The sequence below is a fragment of the Hemibagrus wyckioides genome, linkage group LG16 (assembly GCF_019097595.1).
Source record: "Hemibagrus wyckioides isolate EC202008001 linkage group LG16, SWU_Hwy_1.0, whole genome shotgun sequence".
In the NCBI taxonomy this organism is placed as follows: Eukaryota; Metazoa; Chordata; class Actinopteri; order Siluriformes; family Bagridae; genus Hemibagrus; species Hemibagrus wyckioides.
Genome location: NC_080725.1, coordinates 15,617,501 through 15,641,249, shown reverse-complemented (window position 1 = coordinate 15,641,249; position 23,749 = coordinate 15,617,501). Strand labels below are relative to the sequence as shown.

Here is a 23,749-nt window from a genome sequence, read left to right as displayed (position 1 = left end):
ACAAAAGCATACATAGAAAAACACAGTGAAAAATCTGTCCCAAAATAATAAAAAAAAAAGCATCCCCAAGAAAAATCTTGTTACCTTCTCAGAAAAAGTTTTGTACGGTCTGAGCATAGGATGAGTCTTAGCATTTTCATCCAACACTTCACCAAATGTCCAGTTGTTTTGGATCTGCACATAATACATATATATATTAGAGACTAGCACTAGAACAATGTGATGGATTCCCAGGACAATATTTCTGCACATTATCACAGCAATTTAATTTAATTTAATTTAATTTAATTTAATTTAATTTAATTTAATTTAATTTAATTTAATTTAATTTAATTTAATTTAATTTAATTTAATTTAATTTAATTTAATTTAATTTAAGATGATCACAATAAGCAGTATACCCTGCAAAAAAACACTACACTTTCATTAGATTTTCATTTTAAAATATATTCAGTGAAACAGTAAACACATTCAACTCTACCTTCTCAAAAGCCCATTTGTCATGAGTGTACTCTGCGTATCTGTTAATAAATCCATCCAGTTTCTCAGGAATTATGGTGCTAGATAAAAGAATACCAAAACCAACATGTGACCAAAGTGCTCCAGTCTTTAAAATGAATGTATTTCTATTAATTCCATACTGTGCTGTTTTGATCAATCTGAACACTTAAACTAGATCATTCAGAGTGTCATACTTGGTTGTGTCCACCGGTTTGGGATCAAAGTTTCCCTCTGCATCGACAGACGCTTTCTTTTCTGTTTTGGAAGAGTAACTGGCATCGACATAATCAGGAGGTATGGCACCGGCTATGGCACAGATGCAGGGCATTGCGATTTTAAACAATTCTGCATCAAATTTCTGTAGAAAGAAACAAGATTCTCAAATAGTACACCTTAGCTTCATAATATAATACATCAGAGTAGGATTCAAAAGTCTGAATGTTGCAGAGCTGTTCATAAATATGTTTTTATTATGAAAATTATTTTTTGAGACACCGTGTGTAAAAATGCATTTCTCACCTTGTGTGCCAGAGATTCAAAGATCCCCCAGAAGAGTTTGCGGGTCAGGTGAAGCTCTTCCTCTGATGACACCCCAAAGTTAGCCCAGCCATTGGGTAGGCAGTAATACTTCCAGCAGCGTTCGTAATGATTTGTCAACAACTACAACACAGCAGGGGAAATTTTTCAATTGGTGGACTACAGATATTGCTTATAATTATGCCAATTATGTAAGTGTTGTTTTATTCTGAATAGCCCTCACTAATATGACCACTATGTTTGGCTGTCCTTATGTCTCCTTAACGGCCGCATTAAGACCGAATCATTAAGAAGTGAAACTCAGATGTGTCGAGAGAGCAGAATCATACCTTCAGGGGCATTTTGGCATATGCATTTAGAATCGGCACATCAAACACCAGTCTTCTCAGAAGGTGCTGAAGCATAGATGGACGCAGATATCTGAAACAGAAAGCCATACATCACCTAAATAATGAAAGACAAAGGAACCAAAATGACTCCACATACCACTGAGCTACGTACATAGCACTGAGCCGTATGCCATCCTATGGGTTCCATTCTCTTTACACTCTAAAATTATTTACTTACACAGAAAAACAATCTCATTATCAGTACCAAAATAGCTAAAGCTACTGTAATGGCCTAAAATGTAAACTGACTTGCACAGAGACATGAGACACTCCTCAATGACATCTCTCTGAGCTTTAGTGAGTGAGCGTCCTCGAGAGAGCCTGTAGATGGTGTGCAGCATAGAGTCGATCATGATGGCACGGTGATCAGTGCCAGCGAACAGAGGAGCGCATTTAGTGATGAGAGGGAGCACGGCCGAACAGAGATACCGGTTCAGAGCCAGAGCCATCTCTGTGGTACTGAAGGCAGCCTGGGGAATGACCGACACAAACAGAGTCAACAAAAACACAACAACAAGAAAAATGGTCCGAAAAACAAGTGACGCTTGGAGATGCACACCGTGTCCAGAGAAGCCGCTGCTCGCATATCAGGCAGGAATCCGACTTCCAGCACATGTAGGAGGAAATCCTGGTTATCAATGCCATACACTCTGTCCAAGAACAGCACCATGGGGGCCTTGTGATCCGGGACAAAACTGGCAGACATCTTTGGTTCAATAATACTATTATCTAGAGTGAGAAAATTGTATAGAATATATTGTGTCCTTAACCTTGATCTAATCAATATAAACAAAATACAGAGTATATCAGTATTTAGATATAAAATTTAGATAAGACAAAGATCCCACTCACCTTTCCCAAATGAAGGTATCTGCAGGGGAAGACTAATAACACCTACGAGATCCTCAATGGGAACCAGAGATCTGAGAATAGCCCTGATCCTCAGAGCTTCTCCTTTCCCTGCCTGGATCAACTGCTCATGCACAACAAAATCAGCCACAAAAATTGTTTTTATATGATGATTGATTTAACGTCTGAAGCAGGACTAACGTCTACTTTATTGAGTAAGTACCTTACATTTTGATTTGTGTCCATGGTCAAACCTAAGTTTAACTTTATTTTTTCATAATTTTATTTCATTTGATCAAATTTGTCAAACTTTCCAAAATCACATGAAAATTTAGCTCATATTAAACCGTTTTAAATATGAATAAAATGACTACTTTTATGGAATAAGTTGTCATCAAAAGCAGGGTAAATAAATCATAAAGCAGACACTTGCATGCATTTCAGGGGCGCAGCGTCCCAGCAGGTCAATGAGAGCAGCGTAGAAGGACATGATGGCATTTCCCAGATGAACTCTGTTCTCCTCGTGTTGCTCTTCTCCTCCAAACCTGAAAAAAAACCATGAAGGAAACTCTAAATATACCACTAAACAATCCATTCTAACGATGCACACAGCAAACTGTGCAGGGTCTGGGTAACTGAGAACTGAAATATAAATGTAGCGAGTATACATCAGGGTTTTTTTTCAAAGACATCGGATAGTGAAGTTATATAAGATATAAAATGATGCATACATAGGGAAGCGTCTGTCCTTTTTGACACTGGGACCATCTCTAGCCGGATCCTCAGAGATCTTAATGGCTTCCTCAATGGCAGCCAAAAGGCCATTACCTCCCTCTCCTCTGAGCGCGGGGCCAAAACACTCAGGCCGTCTGATCAGGAGACGCACCACCACGTTAGCATTCTCCTCCACGCTCTCTCCTGAACAGAAAAAAAAAACAAAAACATTAGACAAAGATTATTCAGTGCACATAAATCCTCACAATGCACCATGCACATGATTTTGGGTGTGCATAATGCAGTTTGTGGGCAAAAATGAGATAAGACAGAGGACCGATCGAGTGGACTTTACCTAAGCTTTCAGATCTTCCTAAAAAACTGTAAGACTGGGTGGAAAAGACTGTATAGAAACCTGTACAGCCTCTACACTGCTTTTAAAGTTCCAGTCTTTGAGGTATATGCCTCTAACACTAACAAACTTGAAGGGTCACTTTAATGGTGGCATTTTGGTCCTTGGATTTCACAGATCTCCATTCTCCTGCTGAACATTTCTGTCTCCTGCATCAGTCACATCTATCTCTACACACTTTACCGTCATCTAACCCAGCATGTATACCTACAGCAGAGACGCCATGATTTATACACACCATTAACAAAGACAGCAAATCTGAGGAAGTCCAGATATTTTTCTCCACCACACGGGTTCCAGCCAATATCAGGGTAACCTTTTGACAAGAGCATAGGGCAACTCTGCAGCCCGCAACCAGCCAAATATTTTACCACCTACACAAAAGAAACGTGAAAAGTGAAGTAAATTGAAATCATACAAACATAAATTTCATATAAATTTCATAATGAGCTAAACTGACTTTAGTGCCCAGAAATGATCAATGATCACCTTTTCCAGGTCCTGCTCCTGAAGTGCCAGTGCCAGCTCGTTGTTATCAATACAGGAGGCTGCAGCAACATCAAGAGGCGTAGAGCCTCGCATACCTAAAAACAGGATCATCACACCGTCAGTGAAAAGAAAAAAGACATGCAAAGGGTATATAGTATACAACATGATTAACTGACCCAGGCCGATGCCGCTGTTTTGCAGCAGGTAACTCAAGTGGTCGAACATGGATCGCTGATTCTGACGGCTGATTCGACAGAAATAACACAGGAAACGACAGCAGTTGGTCACCATGCGGGGGAAACGAATTTCCTGCAGAATCCGAGCAAAATAAAAAAAAATAATTAACAGCATTTAAAGGTTCAATGCCAACCCTTCACTCTTTGCTTTATTTTCGTTTAGAGCTGATAGTTCGATTTCACAAACAGATCCCATATATGGTTTACCTTTGAGTCTCCACCCCCGAGTACATTAACCATAACCTCCATGACGGTTTCGTGCATACCCAGTGCTCTCATCAGATTGGGATGCTGGTAGAACACCCTGTTATTCATTATATTTCTGGAGAAAGGACAGAAGTTATACATGATTGTGAACAGGGATTAAAATATAGAATTCAATTTCATAATTTCATAATATTTAGCAACAGAAGCAAACATTGCACAGTGTGTGTGATTTCCAATATTGTAGTACTGTACTTCTAAAGTAAGGTTATCTGATATAGAATATGGACACACACACACAGCACATGTGCATGTTCATACAATTTGAATAAGGAGTAATGAGCTGCAGAGTCCCATTTGCTGTTTGTGTTCTCACCCGATGCTCTGGATCATGAGCCTCTCCTCCTCAGGGCCCATCTGGACGATGAGAAGTGAGCGGATCTGGCTAAGACACTCAAGTAGCTCCATGGTGTCCTGCATGGACACGGAATTGATGGTGTAGGCTTTAGGTAGAGCTCGGATCAGCTCTCCTAGAGCATCATACTGCCGGTGCAGCAGGCTGAACATGAGCCGAACAAGCTCAGGGTCCTGGATGAACGACTCCTGAGCCCAATGGATCATCGTGTGTGAGATCAGCTCCTGCAAAGTGCCTGAAAAAAGTTTTTTTATTTACTGTAAACTATTTTTGAAAACTGTTTTAGTTAATAATAATCTGGTAGAAATAAAAGTAATTCAGTCATTAATATTGTTCTCACTGGGTTTCTTTTCTTCCTCTGGCTCTATCTCGGTCTCCTGCTTTCTCTTTCGTAGTCTCTTCACTTTCTCAAGTAACCTGAATAATCGTCCACGCAGAGACGTGTCCACATGCTCTTCCTCCTCCTCTTCCTCAACATGAATACCTAAACAAAAGTAAGAGTGCAATAAAGAGTTCTTAAAAAAGGTTCAGTCTCAGTGGAGTAGAGAAGGCTACATAGTTAACACCACATTGGGTATTCTGACTGACCACAGTGACCCAGCAGGTCATTGTGAAACATCTGAAGTTCGGCACGGATTTCCTCAGGAACAGGAGTGTCGTCTTCATCTGGACAATGCTTAAAATTCATCAGCATGTTCACCTACGAACACAGAGCCACAAGCATTTTAAAGCTCATAATGTCTGCGCAGTATTAAAGGAACATTGTGTGTGTGTGTGTGTGTAAATATATACACACACCTGTTCTTGTGGTGGTGAACGGAACTCTCTGGTTTTGCGAGCCGTCTCGGCTGCAGTCATGGTAAAGGCCTGCATGAGCTCGTTGTATCGCTGCCTCTGATTGGACTGCACCTGAGTGACGAACATATCAGAGAATGCGACAATGGCCTCAACGCGGTGACGCAGCTCACAGTCGCAGAAATACTGCAGAAGAGTACACATCTAAGAAAGAGTGAGAGAGAAACACAAATTATTCATGCCATGGCTCAAATTTGCACACTAGCAAATTAATGTTATGGAGTGTTGTGTCATATCTAAGAGCTATCTGGCCGAGTTCTGGCATTTTCAATTTGCATAATTCTATTCATAATCATAATTCATAACTTCAGACACTCTTCTGGCAAAATTTTAGATACTGCCTTCAAAGTTGATGCATAGTTTGATGGACAGAATAAAGATTCTATGGAAACAATGGGAGCGTGGAAAACCATCATTTGGTAAAAAGCTAGCTAGACTAGAAAGCTAATATGATTTTATTTTAAAACACTTGCACATTTGTGTGAATAAGTACATAAATCAAATGTTTTTATCTCTTAACATGAAGGTTTGATCTTTAATGTCGGAAAATACCTGCAACTTTACAGACTCAGGTAGTTTCATATGCAGTAAACCCTCCCCAACTTCCTCTTCCTCTTTTGGCTCCTCCCTCCCAACTGTAGGCCCAGCCTCCAGCTCAGCTTTTGGCTCGACCCCTCTATGCTTGTCTTTCTCTTTGTCAGATTTTTCAGGTGCTGGTTGGTCTTCCTCATCTTCCTGTTCTGTCTGATCCTCCTCCTCTTCCTCCTTCTCCTCTTCCTCTTCTTCCTCCTCTCCCATCCCTTCGTCTTCAGTCCACCCATCCACCACTTCCTCCTTTTCCTTCACTTCCACTCTCTCCTCTTTAGAAACGACCTGCTGCTCTTCTCCTTCTCCGCTCTTGTCCTCCTCCACTTGACATCCTTTGTCCTCTCGGAACACGGTGGGCTCGATGAGTTTGAGGATGTGTTTCACGTCCTCATCCTCAAACACACCCATGATGAGCAGCGTACTGATCAGCTTCAGGATAGGAACAAAGTGGAACTCCACACTGCCCCCTACAGGGTCACGCATGGCCTGACCTCCGTCCTGCACCGCCTCTGTTAACATGCTCAGGGCGTGGTCTTTCAGGATCTAAAGAGAAAAGGAAGGCAATCAGAAGTCTGAGGTACTGCATTTCATGCTGCAACTGAGTGATTATGGCCAATCAGATATCTTCATACCTGCAGTGGTATGAAGGGGCTGAGTGTGTAGAGGTCAGCGTTGGTGCCCACAAAGCCGGTGTGTGAGAAGTTCAGTGTGGGTCTGAGGCATGTTGAGCGTCCCACGGCAGGAAGTGTGTGAGCCCTCAGCGTGATGGAGCGCGTCTCATCTGTCATAGGCACGATAAACTCCTGGTTAGTCATGAGGCGGTTCCTCTTGGCTGACTCCAGGTGCATGGATATGAGCAGGTCATAGTAGCCGCTGCGGATCGGGCCGGGCAGGTACTGGTTCTCTATAGCATAGAATAGCTGAGACTCATCCACATGGCTGCAGAGAGCATGAGCCACACGGTTGTTTCCCAAAGCACACACCGAGCCATACAGCTTCAGCGTATGGTAATGAAACTTCAGCAGGTCGGTACGTTCTGATAGCTCCAGGATATCAATACACCTACAAGCATTAAGAGATACCAACAATCACCACAATGTGTTAGCAGTGTAATGCAAAGGAATTGTATTCGGTTACGTACTTGTTCTCCTCTGGAATGTGTAATGCCATCATGGTGAGTGGCTCTGTGCACTGCACCATCCAGCCAAGTCTCTCACTAACACGGCCTGTCTCAGGGGACAGGAAGTGATTTGGCATGCGGCTCCAGATCACAGGGGTGAGCATTTGGACATCGAGACGGGGAGGGCACTGCGGGACCGGATTCCTATGATCGCTCCGAAACATGGCTGCCGAGATAGGCATGATATTCTGGATAGAAGAAGTGTCAGATTTTTCATTTAAGATTACATGTTCCTCCCCTAGATAACCTGTGACTGAAAATTGTGTATTTTTTGACATAACTATTGGTCAGTTAAGCCAAGTTTGTTCTATAAAGGTACTTAATATAACAGATTAACAGTACTTGCATTAATTAAAGATTTAACCCTAGGCCCAAGATTTAACAGTAGTCCAAAACAAAATTCTGTCTAGACCAACAAGTCTAAGCTCAGAGTTTCATGTATTCTTAAGATAAAGATATATACTGTATTGTGTAACAGACCTTGAGCTTGCCAAGCTCCACCTGCAGCATGTTTTGGCTGGAGGGCAAACAGAAAACCGCAGGGAAGAGTTTGGTGTTGGGCTCCACCTGAAACACACCACTGGTCTGTTAACACAGGTGTGCAGAGCTGCAGGTAAACATTAGACGCATTTTGCTATTAAACGTTCGGTAAAATGACCACTTGCAGCTATGAGATACTGCAAGACTCTTCAAAATGTGCAACTTGGGATATTAAAAAGGTACACATGTGAAACTGTAAAAGAACAGCTAGAGAAAAGTAGCATTGTATTCAAACGTGCTCACCTGGTAGAACGTGTTCACCTCCTTCCCATTGGCTGTGAAGGTCATAAGACCTGTGTCCAGATCCAGAAGGCAGCCAATTACAAAGTCCTCCTGAGTGATGCGCGTTTGCTGTGAGCCACTGAACTCTCCACCCCACACCATGTAACAGTTACTGCGCTTCATACTGATAAGAAAAAAGAGCAGAAGCTTTAAACACAGGGACTATGCCCAGAGCAAGGCACTATGGGTTCTCATATTGTAATAAGCAATGTTTTTTGTCTGATACCATCTTCTTTATAAAATATAGATGAGCTAGAATTTAATGATGGTAATGATAGTGATAATGATGATAATGATGGCCTACCTGTGGTGTATGTTGCCTTTATCATCACCCACAGTGACTGTGACATTTCTCACTTTACTGATATCAAAATGAGGGTCGTACTGATGGTAATCAGGAGTAACCCAGCCGGCCCACACACCACTGGGCTCCTGTCCAGCAAATATGCGCACCGAGTAGTAATACTTCACACACACACACACACACACACACACACACGATTTGAGAATGATTTAACCAATGGAACCAATCATTTTATTTGAAACGTCAGTCTACTGCTACAATATTTTATTCTAATTTAAATTAAATAATTGATCAATCAAAATCAGAGAAATTAGTGACCATACTGTAGTTGTGTTGGAAATAATGTCCACATCGTCCCGGTCATCGGGGACGACGTCCTCCACCAGACGAGGGACAGTGGGAACAACAGGCGGAGGAGCGATAAAAGCAGCTTTCTTTGCTTTGGAGAAAAATCTGTAAATCAAGCAGTATCAATTACAGTCAATACTATCAAAAAGTATTACAGCTAAACTTTCATCTCACAAGACTTAAACTTGAATTCAGTTTTAAATTAGATACAAAAACTAATAGACATACATTAATACACAAATTAATATCATTTATATTATATAAGTAATCATTTGACAGTGACTCCTTTTTTTGTCGTCTCATAACTCTAGGTGTGTGCACTATAACTACATGTGCATTAGAAGTTTTATTAAAGGCCAACTTTTGGAATGTGATGTCTATGCCATTTCTCTGACTAAATCCACTCTCACCCTCTCTTTTTGCTCTTCTCTGTAGTGGTGTCTTTCTCGTTCTCCACCTCCTTAGTTCCTGGCAGCTCTTTGGGTACAGACGTTTCCTTTTCTTTCTCCTCCTGCTCCCTACGAGTGGCGCTCTTCTTTAACAGCTCGTATTCAGAGTTGGGGTCAACCTCCAGGGCCTCGTCCTCAGGGATGGTGAGGGCCCGTGTCAGCGGAGTCGCTCCTGCCTCTACCTTAAACACTTCGTGGAACTCGATGGGCATGCTCAGTCTGAAGAAGAGCAGGTCTGTATTAGCATTCTGGGAGCCATATGTCCTGTGAGTCAGTTTGAGACAGGGGGCACTGTCCACTGTGCCATCCACACGGGATACCTGCAGGTGACCAGCAGGAGAAAATAATAAATTGGTACTGGTCTGGTCTGGTGTCAGAAACATCACATTTTAATCATAGTTTCTGGAAGTCTGTACCTCAATGTGAGGGTGGTCAGTAGGAACAGGAATGAACTGCGGCAGGCTTTTGCTGAACCACATAGTGATGTCTCTCTTCATGTTGATGGCGAAGGGCTCAAAGCCTTCTTGTAGGCCACAGATAGTAAAATACCGCAGGCTGCCGACGTTCTGGCCCAGGTTGAGCCGACCCACCTGAGAGAGGCCCAGACTACACACAGGAACAAATCCTATAAAAACAACACAAACGCGGCTTTGAAGGAGCACCATTAATTCCAATAATATAAAACAAATTGATTATGTTGCAAAGAGTGTGAGAAGTTACTCTGCTTTCAGTAGTATGTTTTATGTCAACTGCAATAGAAACAGTAGTGTGCCCTTGACCACAGCAACAGCATTCTTAAAGCCTTGTACCTTCTCCAATATCGATGTCTTTGAAAGCCATCTCTGAGCCGGAGTCACTGATCAGCATCTCCCCGTTCAGAGTGAACATGATATTCTGCTCAGCGAGATCAATCATGCAGCCGACGACGTCTCCAGGCTGCCACTGACGACCGAAGGGCTCACTGCCCACATGCCAACGCTGAGCCTGAACACACAAAAAAACAAGTACCACTATCGAGACAGATACATACATACATATGAACAAACACATATAAAAGAGATCGATTGTAATTATTCTATATTTAGAGAAACCGATCCGAATACCTTGCAGCCGTTAAAGACATAGGCAAGGTCGTCTGCACCAAGCTCTGTATCGGCGTGGACATTTGGTCTGGCCCAGCCGACCCTCATCTCACCCACAGTCACTGCCTCGAACTCAAAGTACCATTTTCCCTGAGTCACAGCATACGACTTCTCAGCCCTGAACACGCGGATCTTATTCCCAGAGCCATTACCAACATGGCTGCCTGAGGAAAGTCAGATCAGAGTAGACGACTCTATAAAGCAGTTCTCCCATCACCATATATTTTAGTGTATGTTCTACTCTATCTGTACTCACTGCTCTCCTGGTCTGGAGGCTCGATATTGTAGCCATAACCGATCAAGGTTCGAACTGCAGCACACACAGTGTCTCTGTTGGTCTTCTTGGTTTTCTCATCCAAAAGATTATATGGCACAAGGCGGGGGTTACGCTTGTTTACAATGTCCTGAACGACATCACAAGAAAGAGAGATCATAATCAAACTCTCAAAGAATGCTGCAAAGAACAAATTTGTGTTAAAACTATAGTTTTATTCTTTGAGCAATTTTAGGTCTTTATTAAAATCTATTTAAGCAAAACTGAATTAGTACAACTGATACAGTACACTGTAACCGTTTCCTATAAACACTTAAAAAAATAGATGGACAGATTCAGGGAAAAGGAAGAGACCTGAATTAACGTTAGCAAATCTTACCTGTACGATGCTATAAGTCCAGCCCTGACGCACTCGGTCACGAGCCCACACGTTGTGTCCATTTTCAGCGAGTCGCTCCACCAGTGTGTTCTGGTTAGGGGTCAGTTTAACATGGTTCAGGTCCAGGGGTGCAGGTTTGTAGCCGTTGCTCTGTGTGTAGCTGCATTCAGGAGTTATAACATTAACCTTGAAATTCTGTTTAGATCACAATTATTCACTTCAATGAACACACACAAAAAAACCCAAAATAAAATCAAATAATCAAAACAATTACTGGAAATAGAAATCATATCATAGTTATCATTAAAGAGGTGATTTGGAGGGAATACAAAATTGTAGTTAAAGAAAAATAAAAAAGATTGAGTGTGCATTGTCCCTCACTTACGTTTTGGGCAACTTGATCCTTTTTAAATTTTCCTCCGCTTTCTCATCTCCCATTCCAACATGGCAACCCAGCGCAAGAAGAGTTCTTACAGAGAGACAGACAACCAAACAAAATGTTACACACCCAGAGAAATATCTATTAGAGATCAAAAAAAGACACCACAAAAAACAAGCAAACACACACACAATACACCCACACATCTCACGCACTTGAGTGTTTCCCCTGACATTGCCAGATTGTAGTTCCTCTCTGGCTCTGGAAGGCTCTGGAAGTCCACCAGACACGGATGCAGCTTTTTATTATCATCACGGAACTGGAAAAAAGTAGTCAATCAATATAGATGAGCTCATACAAATGTAAGAAGATTCATTCTATTTATTCGATACTGTATATTATTTATGCGGTGACGTCCTCACAGGTCCGTAAGTCCAGCCTTGTTCTATGCGAGTTACAGCCCAGAGCTCATGGCTGTTCTCGGCCAGCTTTTCTCTGATCCGCTCCAGATGTGGAGGAAGAACAATCTGTTTGTGAAATCAATCCAGGAAAAAAAATCAAGGATTAATGATGACACACAACACATTCTATTCTCAATGTTTGTCCAGTTATCAGAAATGAATTCCAAGCAAGATACTACCACTCTTCTCTAATGGAAAGGCAATAGAATTTATCGCAAACAAAAAGAATAGAATTTAAGTATGTTCTCTAGAAGTATAGTATGTAGTAGACAAAAAATTAAATGCATGGCATCACAATGATTTAAAAAATATTGAATTATAAATGGTTTGTGTTAATGCACTCAGACGTCTAGACCTGACTCTTTAAGCTCAGCTGTACCTGCACAGTGTCCACAGGATTCGGAGTGAAGGCGGTGTGGGACAGAGACTGTGTTGGGCCCAGCAGGTTCCTCACATCATTATTCAAGTCATTTTTATACTCCTTAATGGGCTCGATGCGAAGTCTGTCTTTGGGCAGCACGGCCTCATAGCACGGAGCATATCCCGGCGGTGGAACAAACTTAAAGTCTCCATGGCGCCCTCCCAGGAGAAACCGGACCCTTTGTGAACATCAGAAAGCGTACATGTGGTCAGTCAGCTGTTTCATCCTAGTTCTAATAGTTTGCACTAAGGATTTCATTTTAATATAGTATTAATATTAATATGTATACACAGTATAAATCTATACATTTCCTGTTGTGGTTGTATAAAAACCAGCTACTAGGATATTCTTTCACACTGGAGTTCCATTAGAACATGCTGAGGTTCTGTTAGCACATTTTGAGGTTCTAATAAATAATGCTGATGTTCTGCTAGATGATGCAAAGTTATTTTACTTGATTCCAGCAGAGAAGCTAACGACAGGGAAGAAGAGTCCATCCAGGTTGAAGTTCTCAAACATGCCCTGAACTGGATGACCGTTAATGCGAAATGAGATACTGGGCACGCTTAGATCCAGACAGCAGCTCACAACATCTTCTGCAGCCAGAATGTGCTGACTAGCCGATGCCACATGTCGAGGGACACGTCCTGATCCAAGAAACAAAGTGTAGAGTGGGACACAGATGAGTTTAACTTTTATAGAAATGACAAATCAAATTTAAATAAACCTGGATTACTTTAGCTCAGTGATACCACTGCCATATGAACATCTTAGCCCTGCAACAATGAATATAAACAGGTTCCTCACCCGACCACAGACGGAGACCATCAAAGGCATAGGAATAGAGGTCATCTCCTACACCATTACTGCCCCAGCCCTCTCCTCCACCGGGGTATGGGCTGTAGCCCTCAGTCAGTGCCCAGCCCACCCGCAAGTGACCCACCTGGGCTGTCAAAAACGGCTCCACATGATCCACGATCAGTTCATAATACCACTTTTTATACTGAGTGGATCCCTCACAGGTCCCCAGGAAGATGTTTGGCCTCATGCTGCAAAACAGAAAGAAACAATATGAAGCATTAACTGCTTCTGTGATTCATCAACACAGAGCTGCAAAACATTTAATGTAACAGTTATATTAGCAATAAATCTAAAGGCTAAAGTTCCACACATAAAATATATATATATATATATATATATATATATATATATATATATATATATATATATATATACACTGTATATACATTTATACACACACACATACACTACCAGTCAAAAGTTTGGACACACCTTCTAATTCCATGGCCTTTCCTGATGTTTATTTCTTTCTACATTGTAAAACAATACTGAAGGCGGCCGAAATACACAATAATGTCCTTTGAACAGTTGATATTGAGATATGTCTGCTACTGATGCTCTGTAAAGCCTTCATAACGCCTCTAATCTGAGGTGCTGTTAATTGGTGATTTCTGAGGCTGGTCACTCTAAATGAACTTCTCCTCTGCAGCAGAGGTAAGTTTTGGTCTTGCTTTCCTGGGATGGTCTTCATGTGAGCCAGTTTCATCATGGTGCTTGATGGGTTTTGCAAATGCACTTGACAATACTGTTCTTGCAAGAACTATTCCAGAACACCTGACCTTCGTGTCTTAAAATAACAACTGACTGTTTTTTTTGTCATCATTACATATGGATTACTTAAGTCCATGTGTGTTATTTCATAGTTTTGAAATCTCCAGTATTGTTCTAGAATGTAGAAAATAAATCCCTAAACAAAAAACATTGAATTAAAAGGTGTGTCCAAACTTTTGACTGGTAGTGATTATATATATATATATATATATATATATATATATATATATATATATATATATATATATATATATATATATATAATGTTGGGGAACAGTCCAGTTGGTTTTGAAATAATCACCTTGTGACATAATTAATGATTTGTGATTGGAGCAAAAGGTCACGACGTGGAAGTAGATTCTCTGTTATGAGATTCTGATTGGACCTCACAGCCACACCGTTACACACACACAGTGAGCAGAGTACGTCCAACACCTAGGCATCAGAGAGAACTGGTATTAGATACATAATAAGAAAAATAATCACTGAGAGGTGATTGGTGATACATACCTTGTGATTGCGTCCATGTTTGTCCAGCAGAGCTATGATGGACTTGATGTGGTTCTCCTGGATAATGTTTAACACCTCAGGGCTTTCGATGAGAATGCAGTACAGCACCTCCAGAATACCTGCAATAGGGTCGTGTTTGCAAATTAATAATCAGAAATAGTGCACAAAATCTGTCAGACTTCAACATACACAGTAACCATTTGTTTACCTGATGAGGCCTCCAGTCGGTCTAGTTTGCTGACCAGCCAGTCAAGATTGTCACAGAAAAGTGCACAATTTGCCCTGTTTCCTCTAATCAGAGATGCTACAGAGAACACACACACACACATGGTTACTCTGTAGCTGCATCACACAATTAAAGGTAAGTGACATTTAGAAAATATTTAGAATAATAAATAACTATTTTATATAGTACTTTTATCAAATCTAACTACATTTTGTATATACAGCCTTACTAGTCTGCCGGTAGTACTAAATTGGTGTGTATTAAAAATTTGTGTTTAATGTTTTTAGAGGTCCAAGAACACCCACTGCTTACTGGACCTGACCTATACACACATGGTATATATCTATAGAAGTCCAAGAACATTAACAGAGAACACCAGCTGAGATTTGCACACAAGTGCAAAGCAAGCTTCAAGAAAAGCACTGACCAGAACTCTCCTTTAACCGGGTGCCATGGATTAAAATTAAGACGCTGCTCTCTGGCTCCCTCTGGTGGCATGAGACATTCTGGCAAGGTCCTTGGTTGCTGAGGCAGCTGTCTCTTTACAGTGTGTGTGTGTGTGTGTGTGTGTTACCCAGCAGCTCGTAGAGCAGGTTTACAATATCCTTCCAGGACTCAGCTGCCTCCTCTCCTGCAAACTCGGAAAAGTGAGCTGCAGTGTTGTAGACGTTCAGACGATCAATGCAGTCTAACACCAGCGTTATCATCCCCTACACACACACACCACACACACACACACACACATACACACACATACCCTAAGCATTCCAATTTTCTCTATGATAAGGCTGCAAAATATTTAATATTTAATAAATATTTAATAAAGTTTAATGATGTGTTATACTTGTATGTGTGATGTGAATGTTTTGACAAGTGTGCGCATGTGTGTGAAAATGATCCACCTCTTCCTGAAACAGGTTCTGCCGATTTTTGAGAGATCTTAGTTTGCTTTGTTTCTCCTCATGCTCCAGCTCCTCCTCTGGAGGTCTGAAGTAGAAGATCAGATCCTGGAGCGAGAGGACAATAGAATCCAGTGGGAGAGATGAAGGAGGTGGAGCGGTGCTTTTATTCTTTCCATTTAGAGAGTCTAAACTCCTGCAAAAGAGAGAGTTTGGGAATGAGACAGACAACTAGAAACTAACATCTGCTTTACCAAATATTAATCTGTTTGATGAAGGATACACATTAAGTGTGATTAGGATTCACACCTTATTTCACAGCTCCCATACTAGTAATGCTAAAGGTGCATTATAAGCAGAATATGACTATACACAGACCAGGCATAACATTATGACCACCTGCCTAATATTGTGTTGGTCCCCCTTTTGCTGCCAAAACAGCCCTGATCCGTTATGCACTGTGTATTCTGACACCTTTCTATCAGAACCACATTAACTTTAGCAACTTGAGCAATAGTAGCTCGTCTGTTGGATCGGATCACACGGGCCAGCCTTCACTCCCCATGTGCATCAGTGAGCCTTGGCCGCCCATGACCCTGTCGCCAGTTCACCACTGTTCCTTCCTTGGACCACTTTTGATAGATACTGACCACTGCAGACCGGGAACACCCCACAAGAGCTGCAGTTTTGGAGATGCTCTGATCCAGTCGTCTAGCCATCACAATTTGGTCCTTTGTCAAACTCGCTCAAATCCTTACGCTTGTCCATTTTTCCTGCTTCTAACACATCAACTTTGAGGACAAAATGTTCACTTGCTGTCTAATATATCCCACCCACTAACAGGTGCCACTTCACCTCTCAGTGCTCATAATGTTACACGTGATCGGTGTATAATGGGAACTGTTGAGTGTGTGTATACTTTATGAACTGGGTGAAGAGGCCTGCAGTGCTGTATATCATTCTAGCAGCTTGAGACTCTTCAGTCTGAGAGCGAGCAACGGTCAGAGCATCATCCATGTGACCTTCCAGATGAAGAATTGCCTAAAAAAAAAACAGGCCACAACTTTAACAGCACATGTACTGTGCAATAACTACAACAGTGCATTATTTACATTGATGATCAAATACGATATAAAAATAAAAACGCATCTACTAGTGCACTCAGAGTTATGAAGCCAGCTGAATATGTATATGCAAAAAAGATTTTTATAAAATGCTTATTTGGGATATTTGAATATAGCTATGATGTATATTCATACCTTCCGCTTCACAGGCCCCAGACGAGCAGATTTAGCATCTACAGAGGCGTAGGTGAGCCACAGGCCTGTAGCTACATGTTGAACAAAGCACATGGACTCTCCGTACTTTATCTCTGGAGCACCCATCCCTTCCACATCACGCTTCTGAGCTACTTCTGTCTTCTCCTGCTCCAAAAACATACACAGACAGACATCACAGATCATCACACACACGTTTGCTTAAAGGTTTCAACCACCAGGAGAATATACTACATCCCCCTCCTAATTGTAGCTGTATCTATTTATTAGATAGATAGATGAATGTTATGTAAAAATATATATTAAATTCAAACTTATTATTAAGTCAGTGTAGTCAATTCTTATCTAGTCTGTTTCTTTAGAAGTAATGTGCAGTGTGTGTAGATTAAAGATCCTGTCATCCAGGGTCTGGAGTGTACAGAAAAACAAAAGGCTAACCTTTGAGGCTCGAAAGCAGAAAGCAGAGCTCTTTGTGTTCGCTTTCTCTGGATCCACCACCAGCAGGCCTTTTTCATCGTCTAAACACAGATATCGACCTGTAGTGATGTGACGCACTCTGAACGGCTGGCCCCATTTAATATGGCCGCCGCTCCATCTGTGGCACAAGGAGGGAAAAAAGGTACAGCTTTTATTAGTCTGAAAGGTATATATTAGATGTAAGATGCAAAAAAATATGTCTTTAATCATTAATCATTAATCAGTGATGTTCCAAATTTTCAAAACTTACCCAATCCGGAGAGGCTCGAGTCTCCATAGAGATCTCGCATGACTACACACTGCTCCTCCCTCGTAATGGGCATTTCTGGACATTTCACACAGAGCAGACCCAACACACCAAATTCATTAAAATGGTATTTACACGTCATGGTACAGACCAGTATGTTTCTATTCTATTCTATAATATTTATTCTAGTGATAACTTCCATTTGTTTTGTATCTTCCTTTTCAAGAGAAATGAATAAAGCACCAACTATGAGCTTGCAACAGTGCAAGTTTGTCTTTGTGTGTGTGTGTGTGTGTGTGTGCTCAACTCACTTGCGCTCCTCCCCCTGTTCAGCAGCAGGAATGGCTAAACACTCATCCATGTGGCCATGGAAGAGTCGAAGCACATATCCTCCAGTCAAATACCCTGCGTAACAGAAAAAACAACTCACAAGTAAACATTCAAAGTACAAAAGATAGAAAAAAGGGTTCTGAGTGTATCAATCATCACTAAACAGGACTGAATATCCTTTAACTCACCTTCAACCAGCTCACATCCACTGGACACTGGGTTCATGTTCCATAGCGTCTGCATGAAGGAGGCGTCTACCATGAGATCTCCGCTCGCATAGGACAGATGCTGCAAATACACATAATAATCAGAATGCAGCCATGATCTGTAAGCAGTACTGACTCTTTGTTAAGTATCATAACGAGCATTTCTCTTGTGTCTGTCTTGTGACACGTCTGCAAGACAACTTATTCCATCAGGGCGTTCATGTCTATTTTTTGTCTTCACTTGTCATTTATATGCCTTTTAAATTAGCTAGAAAAATCATCAACAGCAATTTATTTTGTAAACAGGACCAAACTGGTGCCCTAGTGACCACCTTGGTCATCGACATATCGGTCAACCTGATTTTAAAAGCTGAAAAACAATCACCTTGTTTGTTTGTTAGTTATTGCTCAAAAAGATAAAATGAATACTTACCAGGTACCTTTCCGATGACACACTGACCAGGATGAGGTCATCACCCACTCTGACCTTCTCCCCCTCTGACCTCTGTTTAGAAGCAGGATGGATTGTCCACCAGCATGCCTCACCTGCCACACATACCAGCACACCTGTCACCTTCTACACACACTCCATGATCAATTACATTGTCAAATTTATTGTGGTCTGTGCTGATCACCTGTCGAGTCTTCCTGTAAGCCAACGTCAAAGGCCAGTTTGTCTGTGAGGGACCGTGATGTTGTCAAACAGCTCAGATACTGCAGCAGAGCAAAATAAGACAATCTTATCAAATCCAGAAAGTAAGAAATTCAAAACAAACAGGAAGCAAGCCTGAGGCGACGGTGGCGAGGAAAAACTCCCTGTGATGATATGAGGAAGAAACCTTGAGAGGAACCAGACACAGATGGGAAACTCATTTGGGTGACACTGGACTGTAAATAATGTAAATTACAGCAACAGCAACCAAGAGCTGTTGGGGAACTAACAGGTCAGTGTAGTTTCTTAGTTCAAGAAGACTAATTCCTTTCCTACGGAAATCTGACCGAGGCAACGGCAGTTGTGATTCTATCCACAGCACAGGGTCCCAGGCTGTCCATGCAGATCTATCCCCAGCAGTGTTTAGTGTTTACTGGTTTTCTGGGAAAAGTTTGAGAACCCATGTAGCAAAGGATTTATGTCTCACCATGCCCGAGTGTGTGTGTCTGAGCAGGATGGCATGTCCATACAGCAGCGTCCGATGGCCTCCGCCTTGTGATGACTTTGAATAAGGGAAAACGTCATAGGAATCCAGTCAGCGATAGATACTATAGTACTTTAATATATTATAGCCTAGATTATTAGTACACAATGGAAAAGTTTCAAAAGAATGGAAGACTGTAACGTACCCATTTATCCAAATCCACATCCTACAGAGGGAAAGAACAGGGGAATAACCATAGTACAAAAAAAAACGAGAGAAAATCTAAGCAAGTATTCATTCTTTAAACCTGAATAAAGTGAGATTGCTCAGTTTGAACCATAATAATGCAATCTGACACCTCTATACAGTTAAAGGTGTGCTATACAAGCAGAGTCATGTCCTCACTTCATTACTTCCAGGTGAAGTAAAGAGGTGTTTCTACATTTTACTGAATCCTATTATACACCTGATGAACATGTCAACACTTTATTGTGACTAGCTGTTAGGAAATGATATTCAGCTAGACAGACAAAGTATGTTTTCACCTCACTGGTATGAGAGAGCATCTCCTGTAGAGCTCGTACAGATAACGACTGCTCCAGGATGAAGACGCATATAGCCAGATCGGGTGGCACATTCTGAAAAATTCAAAACGGATATATCCATATATCATATATCTATCAAATTCTAGTTCAATGATTTCTAATGTTGAACCAGGTTTGGATTATTCATTCATTCATTTGTTCCAAGTTGGTACCTGAGCATTAGATGTTGTCTCGAGGAAGCAGAGTCGATTTCCAAAACCCTCACAGGACAAGCAGAGTTTAATCTGCTCCTTCAGTATAGTGGCTGTACACTGCAGCACCACCTGATCCTCCTGCACACACACACAAAACACCACAATTAATGCATATGTAACAATAATAATAATAATAATAATAATAATAATAATAATAATAATAATAAGTAGAAGTTTGTCAATAATCCTAATACAAATTATTATTAGAAGTAATAATATTATTAAAATAATGATTTTACCTGGTACAGCTATAGCTAATCAGTTGTTTAGCGACTTGGCTAATGAGAATATCAAATGTTAAAGCCCTGTAACTGTCAACCACCGAGTAACTGTCCAGTGATTAAAATATAAGTGAAAGGTTTTTACGCCCCCTACTATATTAACACTTAATTTTTTCATCTACTATTTTTATCAAGCTACCATAGGACACCGAACCTCCTGGGGTAATCAGTGTGTCCGTCACAGCGGTTTGCACAAAAATCAATCAATCAATAAATAAATAAACGTTTATTGAGGCTTGTTGACGCTCTACAGCTGCTCACTAATAGCTTCACATCGGTGTGACAAATTATTCAAGTTATTATAAACATTAATAAAAGTGATAAGTTAAATATTTTTCGCCAATATGAATAATATCCAATCACGTTCGGTATTGTAGCTTAGTTCGGTGAAGTATAGGAGCCTAGCTAGCAAGGTGGAAAGAACATCAACCTCATATAAATCATATAGCTCGATTTCATATCCTTTAATATATTAGACTGTTATTAAAACAGAAACGAGCAAATAGAGGGAATCAACCAAAACAACAAAACATACAGACTATGGGCAAAGCCATGGAAGTCAGAGTAAATAACTCACATCAACAAAAAGGACACAGAAACCAGAGCTTAAATTCTTGAAGAAATCAAAGTGACAGGAGAAACAGCAGTGAGTGATTATTGGGCATACGGGCATGACATAACCACGATACCTGGAAAGGTTCACGCTTTATTATCTGCCTTAAAAGTTCAATTTAAAGGTCCCTCAGGGTAGCAGTGTAAAGGAAAGATACAGTATATCTTCTGAGATGCTCCAACTGAATTTCTCAAGAAAATCTATTACACAAATCTATTTCAAATTCCAAGTGATAACACATCTGTAATGATGATACACTGCTCTTTCATTCCCACATGGAAATGTTCTCAGCTTCATCCTGAGATGACCGTAAGGCTCTACTTCACATGCATACAAGGAAGTTAGAAATCGGACAACTTTAAATACCTGGTCTGGAAAACTCTGGAAAGTTTATTGTTCACGTGTTAAAATGGGCGCTGACGTGTGTGATGTGACTTTGTCATGGCAGTTATTTACAGCTGCAACCAGTAGATTCTGAATAACCTTGTAAAGATAATCTGAGGCTGAAGTGACAGCCAGAGTACATTTCTAGGAGATTAGTGTGTGTGTGTGTGTGTGTTTGAGAGAGAGAGAGAGACAGAGAGAGAGAGAGAGAACTCTTTAACATGGATCTAAACACTTTATCTCCTGCACTGTAAAGAAAGTTATACACTGTACATTATCATTGTGATGAAATATCAATTGTCTTGCTTTCTGTTGCTGTAGTGATGTTTGAGGTTGAATCTTCACTATGTTCACTATGTGGCTCCCAGTTACATATTACATTTTAAATAGAGCGAAACACACAGCTGTGTCTGAGCGAGTCGCTAATCCGTCCTCTCAGAGTAAATATAGAGGTGGAGAAAGAGAGGATGTCACTTTAAACCACTGTTTAGCCTCAGAGCGCCATTCCGATGATTAGCACTCTTTATTCCACGCACAGTACATTAACTAGGAAACAGAAAATCTTCACGGCGATCTAATGCCAATTAAATTCAATTCAATTCAATTTAGCTTGAGATACTTTTCATTCTTTCATTTATTCACGATATCATTTTGACAGTCAAAACAGATGCCACAGGATCGAGTGTGCAATCGAAAATCACTCAAAATCTGCAAGTGACACCGAATCTTAGACTGATCTGAAGCTAGCATGTTTAAACGCGTGTACAAATACTGAAGTTGAAGTGCCTACACATTGAACCTGAGACAATTACACACACACAATGATTTATGGGCTTCACTTATCACCACATTTCTTCTACAGATGAACTGTGGGGAAATGAGCAGCACTCTTCTGGGTTTTGTCTCATGTTGTAGCTTGTGTTGTAACTGGAACGGTTTTTTTTATTATCATTCCTTTTATTGTTTAATTGTGTTAGAAATAATTAAACAGTTTTCTTTTTCAGGCAGTACTGATAACAGATTGAAAGCTGGAGATGTTTCATAAAACCCAGATGAAGCTATTTTGATTTCAGGGTCAAAAGCTCAGAGACCTCTGTGTGTGTGTGTTTCTCGGCTCTATTATAAATAGATAACAATGCCACACACCTGTTCTCGCCAATCTGCAGCACTGTAGCAAAGGAAACATGATCCAACTGACTATGCGTTATATTTAACATGTCTATACACAAATAAATATATTGTATTATATGTTGCAGTAATATTTATGATATGATTGCAATAAAGTGTTTGAAATGGACCTCAGGTCAGAACACTGACTATCGCAATGTGATACGTAACTGATTATCAGGACATGCTTCCAGAAGTTACTAAGTCAATCTATCAGCACAGACAAAACCTGTTAAAGCCTCACACTCCTCTCTCTCTCTTAGCTTCATCACTGAAAGTTTAAGAAGTTTATGATTTCGTCACATGCTGTGGTCTAATTGAAAGCAGGCCACAAAGGGCAGCTGCCTGCTACTGAACCTTCTTGGAGGAACGACCCCATAATTCTGTTGTCAGTCCAGGTATTTTATTAAAGTGTGAACAGCACAGAGGATAGACACCCATGATGTGAGAGCTCTGTGACTATAGTTTAAATGTTACTCACCGTCCGTACAAACTGAATCTCTTCATCTCCTTCTCCTCCTTCAGCCATGGTGTCTTCCCTTTATCACTCTCTCACACAAACAGTCTCACTCTCTGTTCACTGCATGAGCCTGCATTGTGTGTGTGTGTGTGTGTGTGTGTGTGTTTTGAAGGACATTCTTTAGCTGTAGTTCAGAGAGGGACCTTCTCTCTTTTTTTGTCCACAAGCAGTGGGTGGATCCACACACACACACACACACACTTCATCTCATTCACTGTATTAAAACACTACTTCCTGTGGTGTTACAACCAGCCAGAAATAATAATAATGATAATAATAATAATAATAATAATACTTTTGATTTCTCAATTTTTATTAAGAACACAGTTACAGTAAAATAAAGGGCACACATATTAATCAATCAATAAGGTTGTTACACTATAAAAGCCGGGAAGAGCGTGCACTTCCTGTATATAATATACACACATATATTTAAATACAGAGAGAGAGAGAGAGAGAGAGAGAGAGAGAGAGTGTGAGACACATCAGAAGGGTAACGGTTTCCACGTGGTCATGCGCACTTCGTTAGAAGGCCAGCGTGGAGAGTCTCTGTAGCGCCTCCTAGAGCCCTGAGGCATGAACTGGAAGTTTGGAGGTGAGAGGTCGAGGGAGATGGAACACTTCTCACTCACACTGCTGATGGAAAACACACCATCAAATGACAGGCAGCTGAAGGTCTTACACGGCGACGTCTCAC

At 40.8% G+C, this 23,749-nt stretch overlaps 2 protein-coding genes across 2 annotated transcripts in view; both read right to left on the bottom strand.

Moving 5' to 3' along the window:
* The window catches only part of ryr1a (ryanodine receptor 1a (skeletal)), a 49,731-nt gene extending 26,598 nt beyond the window's left edge, over window positions 1–23,133 (bottom strand). Inside the window, exons 1-55 of the mRNA XM_058412316.1 lie at window positions 23,014–23,133; window positions 20,046–20,165; window positions 19,834–19,926; window positions 19,494–19,514; window positions 19,292–19,366; window positions 18,788–18,866; window positions 18,586–18,698; window positions 18,135–18,234; window positions 17,928–18,021; window positions 17,620–17,694; window positions 17,331–17,487; window positions 16,875–17,039; window positions 16,535–16,656; window positions 15,619–15,811; window positions 15,291–15,426; window positions 14,699–14,794; window positions 14,491–14,609; window positions 14,282–14,415; window positions 13,156–13,397; window positions 12,803–12,995; window positions 12,307–12,526; window positions 11,889–11,993; window positions 11,682–11,785; window positions 11,473–11,556; window positions 11,088–11,247; window positions 10,691–10,838; window positions 10,396–10,598; window positions 10,102–10,276; window positions 9,709–9,917; window positions 9,254–9,612; window positions 8,819–8,948; window positions 8,496–8,656; window positions 8,153–8,315; window positions 7,850–7,936; window positions 7,331–7,557; window positions 6,822–7,251; window positions 6,154–6,732; window positions 5,545–5,745; window positions 5,335–5,446; window positions 5,087–5,230; window positions 4,708–4,981; window positions 4,335–4,449; window positions 4,068–4,200; window positions 3,892–3,986; window positions 3,641–3,776; window positions 3,008–3,194; window positions 2,710–2,821; window positions 2,280–2,400; window positions 1,987–2,156; window positions 1,677–1,897; window positions 1,368–1,458; window positions 1,021–1,161; window positions 696–859; window positions 482–560; window positions 85–174 (exon numbers count right to left, since the gene is read on the bottom strand). Coding sequence (XP_058268299.1) covers window positions 85–174; window positions 482–560; window positions 696–859; window positions 1,021–1,161; window positions 1,368–1,458; window positions 1,677–1,897; window positions 1,987–2,156; window positions 2,280–2,400; window positions 2,710–2,821; window positions 3,008–3,194; window positions 3,641–3,776; window positions 3,892–3,986; window positions 4,068–4,200; window positions 4,335–4,449; window positions 4,708–4,981; window positions 5,087–5,230; window positions 5,335–5,446; window positions 5,545–5,745; window positions 6,154–6,732; window positions 6,822–7,251; window positions 7,331–7,557; window positions 7,850–7,936; window positions 8,153–8,315; window positions 8,496–8,656; window positions 8,819–8,948; window positions 9,254–9,612; window positions 9,709–9,917; window positions 10,102–10,276; window positions 10,396–10,598; window positions 10,691–10,838; window positions 11,088–11,247; window positions 11,473–11,556; window positions 11,682–11,785; window positions 11,889–11,993; window positions 12,307–12,526; window positions 12,803–12,995; window positions 13,156–13,397; window positions 14,282–14,415; window positions 14,491–14,609; window positions 14,699–14,794; window positions 15,291–15,426; window positions 15,619–15,811; window positions 16,535–16,656; window positions 16,875–17,039; window positions 17,331–17,487; window positions 17,620–17,694; window positions 17,928–18,021; window positions 18,135–18,234; window positions 18,586–18,698; window positions 18,788–18,866; window positions 19,292–19,366; window positions 19,494–19,514; window positions 19,834–19,926; window positions 20,046–20,165; window positions 23,014–23,061 — 8,505 coding nt within the window. The 5' untranslated portion in view covers window positions 23,062–23,133. The remainder of the gene's footprint in view (window positions 1–84; window positions 175–481; window positions 561–695; window positions 860–1,020; window positions 1,162–1,367; window positions 1,459–1,676; window positions 1,898–1,986; window positions 2,157–2,279; window positions 2,401–2,709; window positions 2,822–3,007; window positions 3,195–3,640; window positions 3,777–3,891; window positions 3,987–4,067; window positions 4,201–4,334; window positions 4,450–4,707; window positions 4,982–5,086; window positions 5,231–5,334; window positions 5,447–5,544; window positions 5,746–6,153; window positions 6,733–6,821; window positions 7,252–7,330; window positions 7,558–7,849; window positions 7,937–8,152; window positions 8,316–8,495; window positions 8,657–8,818; window positions 8,949–9,253; window positions 9,613–9,708; window positions 9,918–10,101; window positions 10,277–10,395; window positions 10,599–10,690; window positions 10,839–11,087; window positions 11,248–11,472; window positions 11,557–11,681; window positions 11,786–11,888; window positions 11,994–12,306; window positions 12,527–12,802; window positions 12,996–13,155; window positions 13,398–14,281; window positions 14,416–14,490; window positions 14,610–14,698; window positions 14,795–15,290; window positions 15,427–15,618; window positions 15,812–16,534; window positions 16,657–16,874; window positions 17,040–17,330; window positions 17,488–17,619; window positions 17,695–17,927; window positions 18,022–18,134; window positions 18,235–18,585; window positions 18,699–18,787; window positions 18,867–19,291; window positions 19,367–19,493; window positions 19,515–19,833; window positions 19,927–20,045; window positions 20,166–23,013) is intronic.
* A 266-nt stretch (window positions 23,134–23,399) lies between these two features.
* Window positions 23,400–23,749, bottom strand: part of zgc:153345 (uncharacterized protein LOC566129 homolog) — a 10,775-nt gene continuing 10,425 nt past the window's right edge. Inside the window, exon 13 of the mRNA XM_058411386.1 lies at window positions 23,400–23,749. This exon is cut by the window's right edge and continues 1,101 nt beyond it. Within this exon, the coding sequence (XP_058267369.1) occupies window positions 23,538–23,749 (212 nt within the window). The 3' untranslated portion in view covers window positions 23,400–23,537.